General features: G+C 44.3%; 1 protein-coding gene across 2 annotated transcripts in view; it reads left to right on the plus strand.

The window, feature by feature from the left end:
• PSTPIP1 (proline-serine-threonine phosphatase interacting protein 1) overlaps positions 1–24,279 on the plus strand; it is a 484,932-nt gene that overhangs the window by 389,110 nt on the left and 71,543 nt on the right. For both annotated transcript variants that reach the window (XM_069222343.1, XM_069222342.1), the window contains exons 11-12: positions 5,742–5,838; positions 11,318–11,408. In XM_069222343.1, the coding sequence (XP_069078444.1) occupies positions 5,742–5,838; positions 11,318–11,408 (188 nt within the window). The remainder of the gene's footprint in view (positions 1–5,741; positions 5,839–11,317; positions 11,409–24,279) is intronic.

Genomic DNA, 24,279 nt, shown 5'->3' on the forward strand with positions numbered 1-24,279 from the left:
CAAGTAGAATCCAATAGGTTCTAACTTCTCCTAGTTGATGTTCTCAATTGTTTGGTATTTGAAAGCATTTTGATTTGCCAGCTTTCTGAAGTTCGCACCAATTCGGATGCCATCAGTGATATGGCAGCCCACTATGATCTCTGTTCAAGCCCTGTGCTAAGCCTAGTTTTACAACCTGCGCCTATATGTTCACAAATAAGTTTCATCTTTTCAAATTGTAGCACCGCTTGTAATGGTACTTGCATCAGTTGTTATGTTAAAGGTCACTTCATGAAAATGAGATCAGTTGCTTCCTTCTGCACACGCGCCCTTCAGTGTGGAATCCAATCTCACACAGATTATCTGTAAAGTGTATTGGCAAAACATTGGTGTTCTGGACGGAATGCTGGAGAAAGAGAGCATCCGAACTTTCTGTGCTGTTTATAAACAGTTCAAACTAAAGCTCAAAAAGGGTGTCTTACAAAGATCCCTCATATGCTCAGCTAACTTGAAGAGCGAGAGAGATAGTGTACTTATTCATGTGAAATAGCAAGACTGTCAGGAGACAGTACTTGTTGCCGCCATTTTGAAGTGACAGTGTTTATTATTTATCTGGCTGCACGTAGTAAAAAATCAGTAGAAATGTTAATCCCCATGTTAGATGCTTGTAAATACAGCACTAGCCAATTAAGGCAAAAGCGTAGATAATCTTTTGGTGACCTTGCTCTTTGTGTCATTATGGGCGAGCGCAAAGCACTCTGTACATAAATTATTCTTTGTGCTTCAAACCAAGCCCAGGTCACGTCAGTCTCTTTCATTGGTTCCTGGGCTTGCTCTTTAAAATCTGCTTGCTTTCATTTGTGATAGGCATGCATACGTCATGCCTTTTCAGGTGTTTAGCCCGCATACACAGCACCGGTAAACTACTAGAAACATACGGGGCTTGATGTTTTGAGCCTGGTTTCTGGACTACTTTATCTGTTAATTTTCCCCGCAGCACTGGGGTTTACATAGCGCAATCACGCTCCGTTTTTTCATTTTCAATTTCAGTGCGATCGCGCTGCATTTTACATAGCGCGATTGCGCTGTGGTTTTTTTTCTTTTAATTTGTCTGGCAAGAAAAGTTAGGTTAGGCATTTACAACGCAAATAGCTCCAACGCGAGCAAATGTGAGCCATTTTGCATTGAAAATGCTTGTTTTTCTGTTTTCATGGCAAATACTCTTTTGGCTGGTGCGACTGTCTACATTGGAAGGGGAACAAGATTTTAACAATGCCACCCACCTTTGATGCAGACCTAACAGACATCCACACTTCTTGTGAAATAAAAAATACACTATAATGCAGGCCAGCACAATTATGAGAGAACTTGCAAAGACACATGTGTGCAGTGCCTGTAACAGCAGCACTCATGTGGAGCCTATGCAGTTCCTATCTGCACTAAGGCAGTGGTCTCCAAACTTATTAATGCCGCACCCCCCTGTTGCAAAAATAAAAATCATTGCCGCCCCCTCAGGATTTTTCACAATTATTTTATAACGATGGCAATGTTTAAATATGTCTAGGTCTGTTTAAACATTTCAGTTCAGTACTGTTACCTTTAAAAAAATGCAATAACACGCTTCTGCTTAAAACAAAGGCCTGTTATATGTGTAATGTTGCTTTTGGCCATAATCTGCCCCCACTTACGATTACTTGAGGCCCCCCAAGGGGGGCGCTCCCCAGTTTGAAGACCTCTGCACTAAGGTATGGCACACACAGGGTCTAGTGTGCAAATTGACCCTTGCAGTGATAACCAAGGGAAAAGACCATGTATTTTTGTTAGAAGGACTGCATGCCACAAGATCATGCCATCGAGTATGCTGCTGGAATCTTGCTAATTTAAAAAGCAGTAGACCAGCAGCCCTTGCTCTTCCACCATACACACACCTGCTCTTGCACTCCTGGCTCTCCTTGTGTGTGACTGTTGACCGCCTTGTGTTCTCCCCCTTCAAGAGGAAGCGGAGAAGATGAATGGACCAGCAGGCTGCTGGGAGAGCTGTCTTTGGAGGAGGGTGAGGAGGAGGAGCAGGGCCTGAGTGCCACTGTGCGACGTTATCGAGCTTTTTAGAAACAAGAAAAAACAAGCAGAAGACTGCTTCACATGACATGCTGGCAGCAGGAGAGCCACCAGCATGAGTGGAAAGAAGCCCAGGCGCAGGAGGAGGTCTCTCACGAGTTTCCAGAGCGGCCTAGGGAATGATGAAGTGAAGTTAGAAAAAATGGGACTTTACAGCCCTGTTCCTTTCGGTCAGTGCTACATCTGATCTGACTGCAGTATCAGCGGCAGTTCAAGTTACGTTTTCCCCACTGCTGCGATTGTTATGTTATGCTGTCAAAGTTTATCACATCCAGAGCACCCATCTTTTCTCATCGGAAAAGAACTCCTTTATTGTCCCTATCACCAGAATCTTAACATTAAGTTAATGGCACAATGTATCTACTGAGATGGAATGCATTTGAGAGGCAGCTCATCCAAGCGATGGTAAACCATAAAATGGAGCAGCTGGCAGGGGGCCGACACCAAGTTTACTCTCCTTTCTTTAAAAATCGTCCTATTGTGGTTGCTAATGTATTGACGAGAACGTGATTGTGAACAAGCTAAAGCTGTCTGTAACCAAACATATAAAACACCTTCTTTTGAAAAATGGTTCTGTTCTTCTTCTTTAATACTTTATTTGGTGCAAGTAGAATTGTTCTCTGAAAGCGAAGCATACTTTCAGCTATTACTATTCAGCACACCATGGGCCAGATGTAGGAAAGTCCCAAATTGCGACTTGCAATTTGCGAGTCCCTGCGACTCGCAAATTGCAAGTCGCAATTTGGGATGCAGAAAGGTGTCTCAGACACCTTCTGCAAGTCGCTATGGGGTCGCAAAGACCCACCTCATTAATATTAATGTGGTGGGTCGCAATTTGCGACCCCATAGCGACTCAGGGCACTCACGGGGATGGAGGCCTGCTGGGAACAGCAGACCTCCATGTCCGTGACTGCTTTTAAATAAAGCAGTTTTTTTTTTTCAAAGTGCAACCCGTTTTCCTTAAAGGAAAACGAGCTGCACTTTGAAAAATAAACCGAAACCTTTTGTTTCGGTATTTTTCAGGGCAGGTAGTGGTCCATTGGACCACTGCCTGCTCTGAAAAATTATTTTTAGGTCCAGTCACAAAGGGGAAGGGGTCCCTTCCCGTTTGCGACTGGGTTACCATCCACTTCAAGTGGATGGTAACTGCGAGTTCATTTGCGACCGCTTTCGCGGTCGCAAATGGAATTGCATACCATTGCGACTCGCAAATGGGAAGGGAACACCCCTTCCTATTTGCGACTCGGAAATGCATTTTGCGAGTCGGTGCCGACTTGCAAAATGCATTTCTACATAGCAAAGATGCATTTGCGACTCGCAAACGGCGATTTTCGCCGTTTGCGAGCCGCAAAGTCTTTGCTACATCTGGCCCCATGTCTTGAAAAGAAAGGGCCAACCAAAAATATAAATGTTATTTTCAGTGATAACAATATTTATTCCTGAAAGCTTGTGTGTGTTTTGTCTTGATTAATACAGCACAGACTGGCAAAAACATTAGGTTTTATTTTGTAATTCTGGTCCTAACACTTTGCCATCTTTTGTAGTTTTTTCGTTGCCAAGCAAAATACAATATACTGTGGTCACAATGATGCATCTTGGAACCTGGGCATGTATCAAACGTTTTTGCATTCGCAAACAGTGCGAATCGCAAAATTCGGCCTTTTGCGAATGCAGAAATGCCTTCCACAATGTATGAAAGGCATTCGCAGTGCAATTTTAAGGAATCGCAAAAATAGCGATTCCTTAAAATTGTGACCCCTTTTAGAGAATCGCAAATTGCGATTTCTAAATAGGAAATCGCAAATAGAGAACTCCTATTTGCGAATTTGAAACCAAATGTATCAAGCATTTCCTAAATGCGAATTGGGCATTTAGGAAATGCAATTACAACAAATTAAAGTTTGGTGGTAAGCATGTGCAAATTTTGAAAATGCATTATAAATGCATTTTCAAAATTGACATGTAGCGCACACATGCCCCTAAGGCATGTGTGTGCATGACATGTCCGCAGATATATTTTTGGGGTGCATCAGAGGGGGCCTTAGACCCCCAGCACCCTGGGGTTTGCAATACCTAATTTGTAAATTCCTAACTGGAATTCGCAAATTGGGAAATGCAAAACCATTCACACCTATGGGCCTAGAGGCCCATAGGGTTGAATGGAGTCCCATTCACTATTTGCGATTCGGTAATATCGTTTGCGAATTTTAAGAAATCGCTATTACCGAATCGCAAAAATTCATACATCCCATTTTGCATCTCTTAAATATCGATTTCTTAAAATTCGCTATTTAAGAAATGCAAATCGGATTTTTTTATACATCTGGCCCTTAATCTTCTTTTCATTAGGGAGAAAAACATGCCCATCACCACCAGAATACACTGCAATGGGACTGTAAATATGGGTGGTATCAAATCACATATGTGAGACTGGATCACTTGAGAACTATGACCTGGCTGTGTTTGTTGTGTAGCAATAAGGCAGCATTAAGAGGCTTCCGTTTTAACACTTTCTTGTGATTGAGTCATTTAGGCCCTTAGACATATTCGCATGCAAAAACTGGCCAGGTGTCCATTGAATCTTTGCACCATGCATGCAAAAAAAATGGAATAGCATATGCAAATAAAGCCTTCTTTCCCTGATTTGTTTATGCTTTATTCCTTTTTACACTCACACCACCATCTGAGAGTTAGTGATTAAGTGCGAGCCATGTGACTGACCGAGGACAATTTGTGCTTAGATCTAAACCAGGAAGCTCAAGCCTTTTCTGTAATAAGAGATACTTACAATCAATAAAAATCATCCCGAGCTAATAATATAATTAGTATTGTAACAGTGGCTACATCAGGTAAGATTACGTTAGTGGCCACCCTATGTAACATTACAAGCAGTGATAACTTGAGTACTTGAGGCAGGATATCCAGCAGTAATGTAAAAAAAAGGCTTTGGAATGCCTTTACATGGATAATACAGAACAGCAACAGCTTAAATGCCGCTGCACCAAGGTAATAACATTAATAAACCTCCCCAAAGCCATATGATTTATCACTCAAATATCAGTTTTAAATAGATCAGGGAAATTCAAAATCAGCTTATCTGTTCTGAAAATACACGCATTTTGATCTCCAATACACACTTTTCAATTTTGGTGTTCATATTTTCAGTCAAGCAAAAGCTTCTTATGAAGTAGGCTGGACTAGACACAGGAGAGCTACTCTCAAGTAGCTGGGGAGCTTCCAGTAGCTCAGAAGCTACTCGTTGGAGAAACCTGATCTACACCAAAATAGCTTAAAAATATGAACTAGGGGTAACGAGTGGTAGCGGCCTGCTTGACACTCTGTTAACCCTGAAATGTCATTGAGAGGTGAAAGGGGGTGCAATGTCACTTGTGCTACCGATGCCATTTAGGCAAATCAACAGCCATGTCAAAAACCTGTTGCAAACATAGTCTGTGGCCGTTTTGAACCTACAACCAGGGTATAAAAGAGGCCTAGCAGGCTATGCCTTCACTATTAGGGTGATGAGAAGGAAGACAAGTGATGATGTCTTTGAAGTATCCACCTTGGGACATCATCAAGTGGTCACTTCAGTGCAGGTTACCCAAAGTAAGACATGAAACAGACATTCTGTTTTCTTTCTGCAGCTCTATGAGGAAGTCCGGAAAAGCCTGGAAGAGTGTGATGTAGACGCAGATGTGGACTTCTTCATTCAGAATAAAATGACTGGAACAGAGCGTCCCGGTAAGCCTGGGGGTTGTATCTCTTTGTGCAAAATAATATTTTACATGGGCTTCCCTGTGGATGGTATATGATGCCAACTGACCGTGTCTCATGTAGATAACCTTGAGCCTCACTTGGCATACTAGCTAACAGCACTTTGATCCTCATATATCCAGATTTACGAGAAAGAGTGTGGTAGTGTCGAAATCAGGACTGGAAGGAGGTGAATATCATGACATGTTGGCAGATGTCTGCTTCGTATGTCCTACAAACCTTACAAAATGGTACAGAATGCTGAACAAGAAAATCTGACTGCTTGTCCTTTGACACTGTATTTCATAGTGTCTTAGATTACACAAGCTATCTGCTTGGGTTATAAAATTACCAGATTTTGGTGCTGTGTTAAGTAACCTCGTACATGAATGTTTATATGTAAATCTTCCCACGTTTCCATTCTAGTTTGCTGTTTAGTTCTAGAATATGTATGTTCTGTTAATATTCTGTCCTCTATGTTCTGTGTCCATTGAGGTGATTCCCTCTTACCTGCAAAAGCCAGCTTGGCTTGCGCTGTGTGTGGACTTCCTTGCATGACACAAATTCTATTTCAAAGTGTGAATCACTCACAGATCTATGCCTGTATCTATGGAACAACTCACTACTATCTTGCATGTAAGAGGGTCCCCACTCCATGCTACGTCTTAAGGACCCAACAAAGCATGCATGCATTCATGGATTTGTGTATGTATGTGTTTCTATGTATGTATCTATTTACATTTGTATGTGGTATTGCTGAAGCGTGAACCTACCCGAAAGGCATCAGAATGTTAAACAGGGTCAAAGATAAGTTTAAAGTCAACAAGTAATAGGAGAGGTAACTGGTTTGTGGACGATTAATGCATTGTGTTGTAGTCTTTGTGGATGATAAATGCATTGTGTGGTAGTCTATTTTAAGAGGTGCATATTCAATCCTTTCCTAAATTGTTAATGGATACAGAGATATTGTTGCAGATCATTGTGGCCAAGCCTGAGAAGACCTGCAGTTTTTATGTTTTTTGATTTTACAAATGTCTTGGCTATGGGTGTGCCGAGAACTACCAGAGATGGGGAGTTTGTCTGCTAGATAAGTGAGGGCCTGGATGTGATGGCTTTGTAAATGATGCTGTTAGTTTAGAAGATAGTGTGGGCTGGCATGGTGAGCCAATTGTGTTCCATTAGGGTGGGGTTGATATGACTATACTTCTTCAGACCCTGGATAAAACATGCCGTGGCATGTAGGTTACCCTTAAGTGGTCACATGGAAGGCCATAGAGCAGGGCATTACCTCCATCCATATGTGAGAGAATACAAGGGTTTGAACAGCAGTTCTGAAGCTGCTGTTTTAAAGACAGGGTTTTGCTTTCTTTTGAAGAGAGAACTCGGGCTAAGCTGTCTTTTTTGGTAACTTGTTCTTTGGGTCTGAGGTTGAGATCTTGGGTGAATCCAAGGGACTTGGCATTGGGTGAAAGTTGGGGTATGAAGCTGTGAAGGTTCATGTAATTGATCCAGGTTTGTATTATTTCTTGATTGTTGTTGTTGACAAACAACATGAATTATATCTTTATTGGATTGTGTTTAGGTAGGCACTGAACATGCAGGTCTTGATGATGTGTAGGTAGTGTTTGAGGAGTTGGATATCTTTCAAGCAATTTGCACCTCCCAATAACATGCAAGGGTAATATCCACATATTTAAAATTGAGGTATCTTAAATTAACGCAGATTAGGATTTCCAGAGTTTACATCTTTTCTCATGGAGGTTCCAAATTAGACTTCCAACCTGATGAATTTAAACTTAATTGTTTGACAGTAGAAATGAAGAATGCCACATAGGAACGGCATGGACATGTCCACAGTTCACTTAGTGAATCAAGCTACAATATGTGAAGTACAGTTGCGTAATATAAACATATCGGATGCTGCAACAAACATAAGAACTGTGACAGGAATTATAGCATAGGCCACATAACCCACTGAATCGAGTCACATTACTTAGACTATAGTTGCACAAAGTAAACATGTTCAGTGCTGCACCAAACCAAAGAACTGTGCCAGGAAATTGCATAGGCCACACAAGTGATTCCTAGTGACACTTCATATAGGGATGTAACTCAATTGGTACGATAATAAAATCACCTTTGACCCGAGCCAAAACTGAGTTTTATCTCTGTATGTCTCCCATCACTGTGTATCAGTCAAAGGACCCACAGGCTGGAGCAGAGAACACAAGTGAGTCCTAAATGGTCTTAACTGCGACACCTTAGTGATGCCACTATGTAGGTTACATGCAATTCCTGTCTCTTCTATGAAGAAATATTTAGTTGTGTACCTCTTAAATGTCCCCTTATTGTAACGCCTAATTATAAATTGATTCCTGGTTGATGATGCAAGGAAAATCTGGCACATTACATTGTGGTGTGGCATGCTATTGGCCAAATCAGATATGTAGAATCCTGTATGACATCTCCATAGTATAGAAAATGTAATACAGCAATACAGTAAGAAAATGCTTGCAGCTCTTGTCACGTATTTCCATAGTTTCAATAATAGTGGAACAATCAAACCTAGGATTGGGTGGCATTTATCACACACACTCACTTGGTGTGATAATGTTTCACAAATACATGATTTGTGTGTGGGACTCGGAGTTCACCCATGCCTACTCGGCCATTCCCCAGTTCTGCCACAGGACCAAATGATAAGACTACGATCAAAATTCTGGAATGCCCTACACATCCTGTTGAAGGCTCGTTTGAAATTTTCTCCCAGTTAGGGCAGCAGATCAAGATTGGATGCCTCCTCTCAGAAGCCTTCTTTAATACCTGAGTACCCAGATTTCAAGAAGATTACCTTCCCCTACATAGTTATTGATGGAGAAAACGGGGCCACTGAAGTGACCAGATCCTTCTCCCAGTCAAGAGTGTGTGGCAAGACTGATTTTAGCCTCCAGGGTCAGGACGGTGTAGGGCTGGGTGACACAAGCTTTGACAGACCCTAGTGAGAGCTCCACTGGGGCACAGTCCCCTGGGCCTGGGTTCTATTCACTGGGCTGTGATGTAACAAAATAACCGGCACAGGGATCTGCAGGAATGGAGAAGATTCCCCTTCTCTATCTAGGCAAAAAAGTTCTGATTGGGCCTTATTTTCTTGTCAGTAGCATCAAAACATACCCAGGGCAAGATTTTGAAGTCCTGGAGAGGGTTTCCTGGCACCCTGCAGCATTGAAAGCTGTGAAAGATTTTAACACTGCCTCAGCTGGCTCAGGGCCTGGGTCCTGATCTTTGGGCTCCAGTCACCGATTATTGGAATCCTAAGCTAGCCAAAACACACTTCTGCATGCCATAAGAGGCTTCAACACATTGGGTGGGGTGGAAACCTCAGACCTTGTCCTAGTCAGGTGCTCCTGGCTCAGGCTCCATCCTCCTTCCCTTGCTTTTTCAAAGTACTGAGGTTGGGGATCTGCAAACCCAACTGGGCGCCCTTGCTCCTGCAGGGAGAAAAGCTCTAACCATACCCCAGTCTGAGACACCATTCCTGCTGATCTGGCACAGAAGCCTTTGGTTTAGACTCAGTCTGCTGGCCCTGAGGTTGTTCATGCACCGAGTGCAGCCTTCCAAAATCCTCACAAGGATCCCAAGGCACTTCACAGGCATTAAGCTTATACAATTCCTCAGCCATTTCTCAACATGCATCCCAAAAATGGGACCCAGAGCTAGTCTCCTGCTGAGTGTCTGGGATGTCCTTCTGTGGCCATCCTGATGCCTGAGTGGAAGCAAAAAGTTATACTCATCCCAATTGGAATGCACAGTATGACCAGATGTCCAGAATTGGAGGCTGGCCATCTGGTTGCACTAAATAAAAATAATGGTATGACTAGATGACTAGGCAGCTCTGAAGTCCCTATGAGAATATTTTTAAAGGATGTAGCCCAGCCAGGATTCCAGAAAGGACACACATGTAAATTCCACATTCTCTCACCCAGGATACGTAGATTATCAGTCGTATTCCTGCGAATAGCTGGAGGTGAGCTTAGAATGATCTTAAGATGCACCAAATCCTCCCTGCAGACAAGAGGTACATCAAGGGCGAGTAGGGGATCCATGAGGCCCATGTGTACTGCTGGGACCCTCCAGAGTGAGCATCTCTGAAGATGAATGATTGAGTGTTATGCTGTGCTGTGCTGCAGATGCTTATTGGCCTGAGCTAGCCAGCTTCTGGACTCGTGCTGAAATCTGTTTGCTTGGGTACTGGAGCACAGATGAAAAGGAGTCACCTCCATCACCACTAGTATTGAATATTCATGAGAAACCCAGTGCTAAATAATCAATAGGTAACCTGACTCTAGGTCAGGATTTTGTTAATAGCACAGCAGCTACGTTTCATAGTTCTCTTAAAAGTAATCTTCTTAGCCAAGTTTTTGTCACTATGGGAGGGCATACCAGCATTCTTCTGCTGCTAGCAGGAGGGGACGGGTCTCTGGCACCAAGGAGACTGCCTCCGCAGCTGTGCAGCATGTGTGCCTCCTTGCCTCCCCCTTTTCCTCCATGTGTGTGGCCAGTGTCACATTCTCTGCAGATGAATACATTGACTAGATGGCCCTAGTAATGTACCCTTAGAAGTATTGGGAGGTATGCTGGCCAGTGGCACTAGGGCCTTGAGACATGAGCCTTCTGTCATAGGCTCCAATGTGCCTGGGCATTTTGGCTATCATGTCCAATGACCCTGGGCAGAGTAGTAGGTGGCTTCAGTGGCTAGTGCCCTCTGATCGGCAGCAGGCCTGGGCTGTCTGATCAACAGTTGGCCTAGGCCAATTGGTGGCAGCTAGCCTGAGTCATTGGATTTGTGGCTGACCTGGCCCATCTAGTCAGTGGCTGACCTGGGATATTTGCTAAACAGCTTGGTCGGGCATCTGGTCAACAGCTGTTTGGGCCATCTATTAGACAACTGTCACACCGAAGGGTGCTGGCCAGGGGTGCCCCTGCACTACCTATGCCAAGTGCATTGGCAGTGCAAGGGCTCCCCTGTGGCCCCTGCATCTGTTCTCTGCCAGCCTTTTCATGGAGGTGCTACCACCATGAAACCGCTGGTGGAGATCATGGTCATAATCCACACAGCAGCGCTGCTTGCAGTACTGTCCTGGCGAATTAGGAGCTCCACCACCACCAGACCTCCAGGATCCAAGATCCTGGCAGAGCTGGCGGTCTGATCACCAAACTTGTAATGTGCGTTCGGACCATCGCATTGGTCCAGAACCACATCGTGAGTGTGGCAGTCTATAGACCATCACACTCGTAATGAGCCCTGCAGTATTGAAAGCACAATTTAAGGTAAAATGAAACACAAGAGGAGGACCAGTAAAATGAAGATTACAGGCTCCTAACCTGAGCATTCTATCACTTATATGGGATGGGTAGGTGCAGTGAAACATAAAACTTGTATTTTCATGCCTTTTGTGTCTCGTTGCAGCTCCCATATTGTACAAGAACTACTACGACCATGTCCCTTTGGCAAGCAGCAATGGTTTGGCTGTTGGTGGGTGCAGTCCCATGATGAAAAAGTAAGTAAAATGCACTCCTATGCTAAATCTTCAAGATCCACCAAATGGATAAGTGTGCTGCTCCTACTGATAGTCACCTACAGATATATTACTAGCAGTTTTACATAAAAATGAGTAACAACAGCAAGAGGCAGTGTAAAAAATCTGTAATAAATTCAGTGATTAATTTGTGATTGTGGTTCCAGGTGGTGGGTACTGTCACTCATTTTTGGCAATTGGGATGTATTTTTCATCGTCAGACTTTGACCAACAAGAAAAAAGAAAGAAAGACAGAAAAGTGAGAACGTTAGAAACACAGAGACAAAGGGGGTAAGCTGGGATGAAAAAGACCCTTCAAGAGTGAGATAAAGAGACAGGAAATGTAGAGTGGTGGAAGAAAGAGGCATAGGTGTAGTAAAAAACAAAGCCGTTTTGATGTTCAGCAACTTTAGCAAACCACAGCAACAACATTGGGCTCCTACAAAAATCGTCATTGTCACTCACCTGGCAAAGGGTGCCTGTCAAAGAGAGACTATAGCTCTCTAAAGCAAAGAGGGACGCTTTCAGTAATCTGCCATAAACATCCTGCATCTAATTGAACAGTGAAAGGCTACATCATTTATGTATAACCATTTTTGTTGTGTCTTAGTATGAAGTCATCTTTCCTGAAATCAAAATACAACAAGATACAACAACCCTAAGTCCCTACATATTGGGAAAATAACCATCTCTAACTTCATACATGTGCTTTGTCTACAATGGATTGTCTAGTTTGTGATTAACCTTAATGCAAGTGAAATTTTATACCCACATTTTTTTTTAGGCTTTGCCATATTGTGTGTATGCTCTATAGTCACAGTAAAAAGAATAAACAATGTCCAATGAAATGAGTGCAAAAGTACTTTCTCCCTTCTTATTCCCCTCCATTAGTCACCTAAAGACCTGAAAGTATATTTATGTTTCTTAGTGCTTACAGTTTAAGAGAATCCCCTGTTCCCATCTCCCTCAACCAGCCCTGGAAGCCAAAATCCTTCTGATATCCACTCCCACTAATTAAATAATTGTAATGCTGGAATGTACTTTAACATTTGTTAATACTGCAGGGCTTCTAACCTCAATGACACACATATCTCTTACTAAATATCATTTGTAACGTAGGTCAAAGTATATACACATAACATTAATAATCATTCAATGATAGAATCCTTTCTGTTTCTTCACAAAGGATTCAAGCTCAAAATACAGTAATTAGTCCAAAGTTAGTTCAAAGTTGGCTTTACAAACAACTTAGTACAAACTAATTTCTACAAACAAGATGTCACCCAGATTACTTCTCTCTCTGTATGATAATAATATGATACTAGACTCGCTTGTGCCAGCAGTATAGACAGATCATTACATCATCCCATTCTTGATTCCAAAAGTTGGGAAGCACGCACCTACAGACAAATATTCGAAGTCCTCCCGGCAATGGTCTAAATTGAATATGGCCAGATTTGAGCAAACTTTATGTAAATCAGCTCCCAGTTTAACTCCAGATGCAAAGGTCTTGTTGGCAAATACAGAACTAAAAAACTGAATTACAAATAACCTTGACAACTTAATTCCATCAAAAATTAAAAACAAATAAAAATGCCATCTCAGGACAAAACCCCTTGGTTTACGCAAGTGCTAAAGCAATTAGAAAACTAATGCAAAAAATATGAAAGGAAATGAAGAGTTAAATACGATGATATAAGTACACAGATCTACAAAGCATCCCTGAAAAAATATAATCAAGCCATCAGGGCAGCTTGTGTGAATGAGCCTGCAGGAAGGATCCAGCAGTCAGTCAACTCCTCAAGAGATATTTGTAAAATAGTGAATTCCTTTCTAAACTATGACATACCAGAAACAGGGCCTGCCGCATCAATAGAATGCTGTGAATCTCTTGCAAATTACTTTCTAGGGAAAGTGAAGGATATTTATGATACCTTCTCAGGCTCACCAGACTATATGGATAATCTAGATAGATAATGGATTTAGAGCCAATAACAGCAAATCAATAATCTCTGCTATCCCGCAACAGACTATAGAGGATGTTATGGCTGTGGCAACCTCAATTAAATCAGGCTCACTGCTTGACCCAGCCCCAATTGATATCCTTTTGAGGGGGCCAATGTGATGCTCACTGCCATACCTGATTTCTATAATCTTTCCCTGAAGAACTGAAGCATTCCAGAGGAATGGAAACATGCTATCATCGTCCACTACTAAAGATACCTAATCTAGATTCTGAGATGATCCTGAAATGATAAGTAATTATAGACCCATTTCTCTATTACCAGGTATCAGTAGAATTTTAGAAAAAACAATGAATAGGTATATTACAGATTATCTGGAAACCAACAACATTCTTCATCCTACTCAGACAGGTTTCCGTGCTGGCTGCATCACAGAAACAGCCCTTATAAGGGCCACAGAGAATCTCAAAATGATCATGGACCAGGGTGGATCATCACACTGATCTTCCTGGACTTGAGTGGCGCCTTTAATATGGTTTCTTACCCCGTTCTTCTTCACCAATTGGGAGAATCTGGTATTACAGGGAAGGCCCTCAGGTGGCTTGCCTAATTTTTGGGTAAATGCAATTTTCAGGTTAGTGAGGGGCCCTTCACGTCATTCAGCAATCAGCTGTACTGTGGAGTTCTGCAAGGCTCATCTTTGAGCCCTACGCTTTTTAACATTTATGTCCGTCCGATATCGGATATCATCTGCTCCTTTGGTTTTAAGATGGTGTCTTATGCAAGCCATACCCAGCTGATGGTCACCAGACATGGACTCTACTTGTGAGAGACTCAACAGCTGCTTAGTAAATGTGTCTGAATGAATGGATGGCCGCTAGCTGCCTGAAGTTGATTGGTGAAAGGTCCAAGTTTTCGGAATTGGGGAACAAGCCAACGATCTGGGATCTCTGCTAGGATAGTGCCCAGACCCCAAGGCAGAAGTAAGAGTCTAGGGATTATCCTGGACTATTAGTTTATCATGGCCTCCCAAGCAAAAAAAAGGTGTCTGTCAGCTGTTTTGACCTCTTGAGAGCCCTGAAAAAGGTCCTGAAATGGCTCCAGATAGAGTCATGTAGAAGGATGATTCAAGGGCTGATTATGTCTCGCCTTGATTATGGCCGTTTGCTCAATCAAGGCAGTCCAAAGTCAGTGCCTAAAAAACTTCAGGTTGTTCACAACGCTGCTGCCTGGATACTGTTAGCTATCCTAAAACACAATCAGCAGGTCCTGTGCTCAAAACTCTTCAATTGCTTCCCATAAGTTGCAGGGTGCAATTCAAAGCACGTTGTATGATAAATCGGACAATTCAGGTCCTTTGGTTCTTTAGCAATTAGCAACTGTCTACCATATCAAATAACCTTGAGCTGCTCCTCATCCCTAGAATCAAGACAGCTAGGAGAGGAGGTTGGTCTTTAACTTGCTTTGCATCTAGGCTCTGGAACTCTCTGCCTACTAGCCTCAGAATGGAGGACAATTTTATGACTTTCAGAAAAAATTAAAGACATATCTCTTCCCTTAATCTTGTTAGATCTTTTATTCACTCACTCCAACCATCTTCGATAGCGCTGGGTAGCCCGAGGTTCGGGTAACCATGTGCTCCATAAAATTGGTGAATAGAATAGAATCTGAGTAAATAAAAAAAAAAAAGATATTTCGGTCCATTTACAAATCTCTCATGCAATGCAACGCAGGCGTACAATCAAGCTGCCGAGCTCCATGCACACACGTTTCCACAATAGTTTACATTAGTCTTGTATATGTTTTTAAAAAATCTGACAGCCCTTGGTGTGGTCTTCACCCAAACTTTTTGCCTTCTCCCCTCCTATTTGCTGAGATTCATTTTTGTTGGCTCTAGGACTCTGTGACCTTGATCACTGCTAAACCAGGTTTTTATGCCTACGTCGTAAAACATGGTAATATTGGCTTACAAATTGACACATTTCATTTAGTTATAAGTCCCTAGTAAAGTGGTAGTACATGTAGCCAGGGCCTGGAAATTGAATGCTACTAGCTGGCCTGCACCACTTATTGTGCCACCAACTTACGTAGGCCTTCAGAACATGTCTCTGGCCTGTCATTACAGTCTGTGTGCAGTTTTAAAATGCCTGGCAGAAATAAACCTTTTGCCAGACTCAAACCTTCCTTTTTAAAACATCTAGGTTCACCAGGGTAGGCCCTAAACAGCCCATAGGGTAGAATGTAGTGCATTTAAAAGGTTGGACAGACATGTTTATGTTTTACATGCCCAGGTAGTGAAAAACTACATAAATTTGATTTTCACTACTATAAGACCTAACTCTACATTTGATAACATTGGCTTACCTTATTACATTTACTATGGGATAACGTTTGATTGGGAACAGGTAGGAATGTCATATTTACACTAAAGTGAATTGTAATTTAAAACCCTCTTTAACGGTGAAGCCAGATTTTAAGTCATAATTCTGAAAATGCCTCTTTTAGAAAGTAGAAAGAACAAGTTATGGACAGAATGCTGAACAATGTCGAACATTCACTCCCAGTACAGAGATCTGGCCTTAAAGTTCAGGCTGGAGTGTTCCCACAGGGAACCGGGTCAAGACTGATTTGCATTTGGCTGGATCCAAACTGGGGTGGCATAGTGAACAAAAAAACAATGGATTAAACTCTTTTAGAAAGTTGGCATTCTCTTGTCTTAACTGTTTAGTGCCTGCAGCCTGTATCCTGGGATACATGACTGGGTGTAGCTAGCAGTAGGCCTTTTTGTATTCCTCCCAGGCAGTGAGACAAAGGGCCACTTGGTGATATCAGGATAGGCCAACCCTGCTAGCTTTAGAGGTGGCTGACCAGATGTACTACAGCCCAGTAAAAGTGACCTTTATCCCCAAGTTAGGTCTCATCCCAGAGAGATACTGTATAAGGTTTAGGGATAGTCATACATTGACTCTTTTCAGGTAGATTTTCTGGACTTCTCCAGTAAGGCACTGAATGGTTGTGTGAAGGGCAGCCAAGTGAGTAGTTATGAGGGGCTGTGCATTCTAATTTTGAGAGAGCACTCACTGGGTAACTATTTCACAGAGCTGCTCTAACACTTGATTGATTGCAAGCTCACAAGCTCACTGACCCCAGGGAGCCTTCAAATGAGCCAGGCCTCTGGATTAGTACCAGAGTGCCTGAGAAGGTACTTGGGAGTGGTCCTGAGAAGGCTGGTTCCGGTACCCCCTCCAGCAGATTGAGAAGGAGGTCCACAGTGACCTAGGATATCATGGGAGGATTCCCATACCCCTATTAAGGATACCAGTAGACGTTCTTGTGGGCAGTAGCCCGATAGCGCCCTGTTTCCAACAACAGTACTTTGATTACTCCCAGGTGGGGCACAAGCAAGGGGACTTTTCCCAAGAGACCAACTACTGGTGGGAGGTCCACACGGGTAGGTAGCCTCTAGGAGCAGACACTAGCAGGCCTTGGTGGTCCTTAGCTGGGAGGTGGATTCCAAGGGAAAACATGTGATCTCTAAGGGTGGGAGTCACCACTTCCATCTGGTAACAATTAATTGCATTCTTATCACTGCCCTAAGGGATACATGTGGCAGTCAGTGGTGCTGGTTTTGCCAGAGCAGTACACTGGACAGGTGAGTAGTGTAATTCAGGCCCATAGGCACGGCTTTGTGCATCCTATGGCTCCAGTGTCCCTGAAAAGGGATGGGGAAGTGACCCAGAGGAGGGTCATAATTTGTCCCTAGATGCCCACTGACCACATTCTGGGTAATAAGGAGCAGCCACTCAGGGTGCCTTTAAAGCTCAGATTTTTTAGTGTAGCACTACTACAGAGAAAGCTTGGAGGCCCAATTGGAATGGCAGGAGCTAACAGCTCCAGTGGGAAGACCAATGGCTCAGGGATTACCAGCTCTGAGAACAGAGCACACCAAGACTGACCCTGGTGAGGTCACTTCTGACCTGAAGATGCTTCCTGTGCTGTCACATGGACAAAGGGCTAAAGATCTGCACCATGCAGACCCTTCATGACCCAGAGTGTGTCACCTTTGAAGGGGTGATGATTCCCTTGGATGGCCTGGCTCACATGATGCCGTGCAGCCTCAGGGTACAGGCCCATGGCTGAGTGGCTAGTCTCAGTTTGCCACCCTTTGCCTGGTGGGACGGAGAGTAGAAGTAGGATGACTAACATCAGGGGCTGGGAACTCCTTTCTGCCCCAAGTCTGGAAAGGAGTCCTGCCCAAGGACCCAGCTGAGAGCCTCCAGCTGGCAGTGAATGGCCTGGCTCTAGACACCAGCAGCTGTTAGTGGCCTCTGCTGATTGTTGTCCTTGTGAGCAGAGTTTTCCCTAGGTTGGGGACAGTCGTCATCACAGGTGGGAATGGGCCACATCACTTTGGCCATAATTTGGGCATGCCTACTGGGATGCATCTGTGAGCAAGTTAAATTAGATGCTTCACAGATGCTGTCCAAAGATAAAGAGAAGGGGTCACCATAGGTCAGTTCAGTGGCTCACAACAGTTGTAACAGAGGGACTCAATTGAGTTCAGAGGGGCATCAAACTTACAAATGCCACTGCAGAAGAGGCCTATTGTCTGCATTATGTTGCCTTAGCAGAGAAGGCCATTAAGGTATTGATTAGTCTACCCTTGTTTTTGGCTGAAGGGGTTGGACATGGCCCTCTCTGCACAGTCACCCCAAATATTTTGCCTTCACCCGTACTGTTTTCTGAACCCATTTTAACTGACTTTTAGGACTCTGTGCACTTTACTACTGACAACCAGTACTAAAGTGCATGTGCTCTCTCCTCTCAACATGACAAAACTGCCTGATACCCATTTATCACATTTAATTTACTTACAAGTCCCTAGTAAAGTGATATTAAATGTACCCAGGATCTGCAAATTAAATGATATTAGTGGGCCTGCTGCATTTTTGGTGGTTAGGTAGCAATTAAAACATGTCTCAGGCCTGGCATTACAGCCTGTGTGCAGTTTTATTTTACCATTTTGACCTGGTCAAATAGACCTTTTGCCAGGCCCATACTTTTTTTTAGAGACATATAAGTCACCCCTAGGGTAGGCCTAAACAGCTCAGAGGAGGATGCACTGTATCTAAAAAGTAGGACATGTGTTTTGAAGTTTTACTTGTCCTGGTAGTGGAAACTCCTAAAGTTGTGTTTTCACTAATGTAAGGGCTATTTCTCCCACTGGATAACATTAGGTTTCCTTATTACAATTAATAAATGATAACGTTTGTTTGGGAGCAAGTAGGAATGTCATGATTATAGTCAAATTAATTTTAATGTAAAACCCTCTTTAATGTTAAAGTCGGATTTTAAGCTGCAATTCTGAAAAGCCACTTTTGGAAAGTTAGCAATTTCTTGTCCTAACCATTTGGTGCCTTCAGCCTGTATCCCGGGTCACATGACTGGGTGTAGTTGGCTGATGAACTTTGTGTGTTCCTCCCAGACAGTGAGGCAAAGGAGTACTATGCACTGACAGGATGTCAGAATGGGAGGGGTGGAGTTTTTCCCTGCCCCAATTACATTTCAAAGGAGCTACCTCCAGCACACCGACAAAGAACATGGACCCAGGCTATTGTCACCCCAGACTCCTTGGAGGTTGAGAAAGGGAAGAAAGGAAATCCCAGAACCAAATTTGGGGGGACGTCTAGCCATTTCTCCCACTTCAAAGCTGATACCGGGTATAAATAATGGACCCTTGGACCAACAATTCAGTACAATCCTCGATCTGCTGACACTACAGAAGTAGGACTGCCCTGCTGCCAGAGGACTCCCCTGCTACATGAAGCCTGCCCCGATGTCTGAGAAGGAAGACCGAATCTGCTCCCTTCATGCCAGGTGTTAGAAATGGCATCTCTGGTTGGCAGTCAGTATGCACTCTGTCTGAGCAGGGGCCCTCACTCTAGTCATGGTAAGGGAAATACACACCTAGGAAAACCCCTGCTTAACCCCTTGGTAGCTTGGCACAAGAAGTCAGTCTTATCTCAGAGGCAATGTGTAAAGTATTTGTACAATCACAAACAGTAACACAGTGAAACACTACAAAAGGACTCAACACCAGTTTAGAACAATAGCCATTATTTATCTGATTAAAACAAGACCAGAACGACAAAAATCCAACATACACGAGCAAGATGAAACTTCAATATAGCGCTAAGTAATACAAATGATTCAACTTGGTATTATCACAGTGTTGTGACGGAGTAATTCCCAGCAATCCAATGCCTATGTTGCCGGTCATGGAGTCACACAGATCCCCAAGTGCAGTGCCTTGTGAAAATGAGGAACAAGCCGGTGCATGGAGTTGGGGATCGAGGTGTTGCTGGGTCTGGTGCGGTGTTAGTTACGGGGCTGAGGACCAGAGGAGCAAAGGCTTCAATGCGAGGCGTTGGGTCCTTGCTGCGGAGCCGTGGAGATGAGGCGGCGTGGGTGTGAAGCATTGGATCTTTACACTTCCGGCGGGGTCGATGTCCAGTGGTCAAGACAGGGTGGGGCGACCACACGGGGTCGCGGTCACATCACAAGGCTGCAGGCACCGTGGCAGAGTCGGGTGTTACGGACATCGGTGATACAGCACTTTGGGACTTACAGAGTTGTGGACTTCAGTGAGGCTGATGTGGCATCAGGCCTGCGATGTCGGACGTGGTCGTCGCACTCCAGCAGGGACTACAGCTTCAGTTGCAGGCAGCGGTGCTGAATCCAACAGCGGCATCATTCCGGGCATCATCCCAAGTAGGTACACTTGGTTTTTCTTTGGTTTTTCACTAGCTTCTCCTTTCAAGGGCCCAGGGATTGGATTTGACACCACTGGCAGGGTAGGATTCTCAGCAAGAGAGTCCTACTGCTTGCAGAGGAAGTCTTTGATGGCCCTGAGACTTCAGATCAGGGGGCAAGCTGAGTCCCAGCCCTTGGAGAATCTTCAGGAACAGCAACTGCAGGCCAACCCAGCAAAGCACACACAGCAAAGAGGCAGTTCTCCTCCTCGAGCTCTTCAGCTCTTCTCAGTGACAGAGGTTCCTCTTGATCCAGAAGTGTTCTAAACATCTGTGGTTTTTGGTCGACTACTTATATTCCTTTCTGCCTTTGAAGTAGGTAAACTTCAAAGGAAAGTCTCTGTTGTTGACAAGATCCTTCCAGCAGAGGGTTGGAGATTGCATTGTGTGTGGACAGGCACAGCCCTTTCAGGAGTAAGTGTCAGCTCCTCCCTCCCCACTCTAGCCCTGGAGACTCATCAGGATATGCAGAAAACACCCCAGCTCTGTTTGTGTCACTGTCTAGAGGGAACTCACACCAGCCCAACTGTCAGTCTGACCCTGATGTGGAATACACAAGCAGGCAGAGGCACAGAATGGTTAAGCAAGAAATACTTAAAAGTTACATTTTCAAACTGATAATCTAAAAACCAACTTTACCAAAGGGTGTATTTTTAAATTGTGAGTTCAGAGACCCCAAACTCCAATCTCTATCTGGTCCCAATTGCAAACTGCACTTAAAAGATATTTAAAGGCAGTCCCGGTGTTAACCAATAAGAGAGACAGGCCTTGCAACAGTGAAAAACAAATCTGGCAGTAATTCACTGTCAGGACATGTTAAATGTACCGGTATATGAGCCTACCATTAACATACACTGCACCCTGCCCATGGGGATACCTAGGGCCTACTTTAGGGTTGCCTTACATGTATAAAAAGGGAAGGTTTGGGTCTGGCAAGTGGGTACACTTGCCAGGCCGAATTGGTGGTTTAAAACTGCACACACAGACACTGCAGTGGTAGGTCTGAGACATGTTACAAGGCTACTCATGTGGATGGCACAATCAGTGCTGCAGACCAACTAGTAGCATTTGATTTACAGGCCCTGGGCACCTCTAGTGCACTTTATTAGGGACTTACTAGTAAATAAAATATGTCAATCAGGGATAAACCCATCACCAATACAATTTACACAGAGAACATATGCAATTTAGCACTGGTTAACAGTAGTAAAGTGCCCAGAGTCCTAAAGCCAACTAAAACAGGTGAGAAAAAATAGGAGGAAGGAGGCAAAAAGTTTGGGTATGACCCTGCAAAAACGGACAGGTCCAACACCAGGCTACCTGCGTTACTCCAAGGGTCAGAAGGTTGACATCCTTTTAAGAGCTGCATAGACATAACAAGCTCCAGAGGACTTCCTATAACTGTCCAGCTAATCTGCTGCAACTGGATCTGGCTAGGTCTGCAAGTCAATCAATCAAGCACTTCTAAAGTGTGGCAAATCACCCATGAGGGTCTTAAGGCACTGCAGTTGCTAACTGCTTTGTGGTGATCTGCCCATTCAAACAGCCAGGTCTTGAGTCCTTTCATGAATTGCCGAAGTGAAGAGGCGGTCCTGAGGTCACAGGAAAGGTTGTTCCAAGCTTTAGCTGCCAAGCGTGAGAGAAAGCATCCTCTGATATTGCCTCAATGGATCTGGGGGTGTTTGCGAGGCAGAGGGAGGTAGATCACAGGTATCTGGTTGGTTGGTGGAAGGGTCATGCGTTTGTTGATATATGCTGGTCCTTTGTTGTGCAGGGCTTTGTATGCATTGGTCAACATCTTGAACTGACAGCTCTTCTGGATCAGGAGCCCTTGAGGTAGGGTGTGATGTGGGTATGTCTAGAGAGATCGACAATAAGATTTCACCACTGACTTTTGTATTGTCTGTAGTCTCTTCAGGAGGTGTTTGGTGATTCCTACTTAGAGTGTGTTCCCGTTGTCCAGACTGCTGGTGACAAGGGCCTTTGTGACTGTCCTTTAGGTGTTAACTGGGAGCCACCTGAAGATCTTGAGGAGCATGCGAAGGGTGTGAAAGCAGGCGGATGAGACAGCGTTTACCTGTTTGTTCATAGATATCTTAATGTCCAAGATGACGCTGAGGTTGCGGACGTGGTCTGTCAGGACGGGCCACGTTCGGCAGGTCATCATACGTCTTTCCATGGTAAGATGTTGTTCCCAAAGAAGAGGACTTCCATCTTCTCTGTATTGAACTTCAGACAGTTGCCTTTCATCCAGTCGGCGACGTTCATCAAGCATCTGTGGAAGTTGGCTCGGATTGTGGAGGTGTCTTCTGACAGCGAGAGGATGACTGGGGTGTCATCGGTATAGAAGATGATGTTGAGTCCGTGCAATCTGATGGTGTCGGCCAGCGGGGTCATGTAAGTTTTGAAGAGAGTGAGGCTAAGGGATTGTCCTTGTGGGACGCCGTAGATGATCTTCTTAGGTTCTAAGGTGAACAGTGGGAGGCAGATGCTCTGGATTCTTCCTGTGAGGTATGAGGTGATCGATTTGATGGTGTCTCCCTGGATTCCGATATGGTAGAGTCTGTTGATCAAGATGTGGTGAGAGAGGTTGTTGAAGGTGGCTGACACATCTAGGATGATGAGGGCTGCCATTTTGCCGTGGTCTAGGAGGGCCCTGATGTAATTGGTGGCTGCGATCAGGGCTGTCTTTGTGCTGTGGCTGGCTCAGAATCTGAATTGAGAGTGGTCCAGGAGATTGTTGTGTTCCAGGTATTTGGTGAGTTGCTGGTTGATTGCCTTCTCAAGAACCTTCACTAGAAAGGGGAGCATAGAGATGGCCTGTTAGTTCTTTGGTTCTGCTGAGTCGGCAGATGGTTTCTTCATAAGGGGCCTATTTTCCAGTCCTTAAGCAAGGAAGCCAAGGGGATGGAGGTGTTCAGGAGTATTGTGAGCTCATCGCTAATCGTCTTGTCCCCGAGTTTGAAACCTGGTCTGGACAGGGGTCCAAGGGTGCTCCTGAGTGCACAGAGTTCATGATGAAGATTATGGCTTGAGTTGTGAGAGGGTGCCAGTGAGTGAGCAGGTGTTTTGGGTTTATGTTCATGGGTGTGAGCAGGCTGATGCTGTTGTCAGTGGGGGGTTGGGGTTTGAAGTTTTCATAGATGACTGAGATCTTATTATGGAAGAAGTCTGCCAGGGTGTCGCACAGCTCTTCAAGAGAGTGATATCATTCTCAGCGGCTGCAGGGTTGGAGAACTTCACAATGACGAAGAGCTCCTTGCTGAGATTTGAGCTGATTTCTATGCAGTCTGCTAGGGTGTTTCTTTCAGGAGACGGTGGTACTGGTTGAGTGCTGTCTTGAAGGTGGTATGGTCTCCTGTCTATTTGCTGGAGTCCCACTTCCTTTATAGTTGCCAGTAGTTGCTTAAAGTGGATTTCAGCTCTGCGGTGAACCAGCTGGCTCTTCTGATGGGTCCTTTGGATTTGGCTGGCTTGGTGGGGGTGATTGTGTCAGCTGCTTCTGTGATCCACTGGGAGAAGTTCCTTGAAGCCTGTTCTGGGTTGGGCGCTGTGTCTGAGTGGTGGGTGTTGAAAGCCTTGTTCCACTGGTCTTCTGATATCTTTTTCCAGTTTCTTCGCATGGAGCTGGGGGGAATGGTCTAGTGTTGGTGGGTCCTGAGAACGTGAAGTGAACGCTGTAGCGGTCTGTTCAGGTGAGCTGTGAGATGGGGTTGTACTTGACTCTGTCGCTGGACGTGAAGATGGAGCCGAGCGTGTGTCATGCGATGTGGGTGCATCAGTTACCAGTTGCTTGAGGTCAATGTTTCTCCTGCTATCCAGGAGGTCTGTTGTGTTGGTGTTGCTGGGGTTATTGAGGTACAAGTTAATGTCCCTGAGGAAGATTTAGTGCTCGGAGGCGATGGCAATTGAGGCAATGAGGTCAGGGATGATGTTGCAGAAGCTGGGGCATGGTCCTTGTGCTCTGTAAGCAAGGGTGCCTTGGATGGTGTTTTTTCTGTCTGTGTGAAGTTGGAATTTGAGGTGCTCCATTAACGGGGTTGAGTCATCTGATGAGGTTGTGCAGCAGATATTGTC

Source organism: Pleurodeles waltl, chromosome 3_1, assembly GCF_031143425.1.
Source record: "Pleurodeles waltl isolate 20211129_DDA chromosome 3_1, aPleWal1.hap1.20221129, whole genome shotgun sequence".
NCBI lineage: Eukaryota > Metazoa > Chordata > Amphibia > Caudata > Salamandridae > Pleurodeles > Pleurodeles waltl.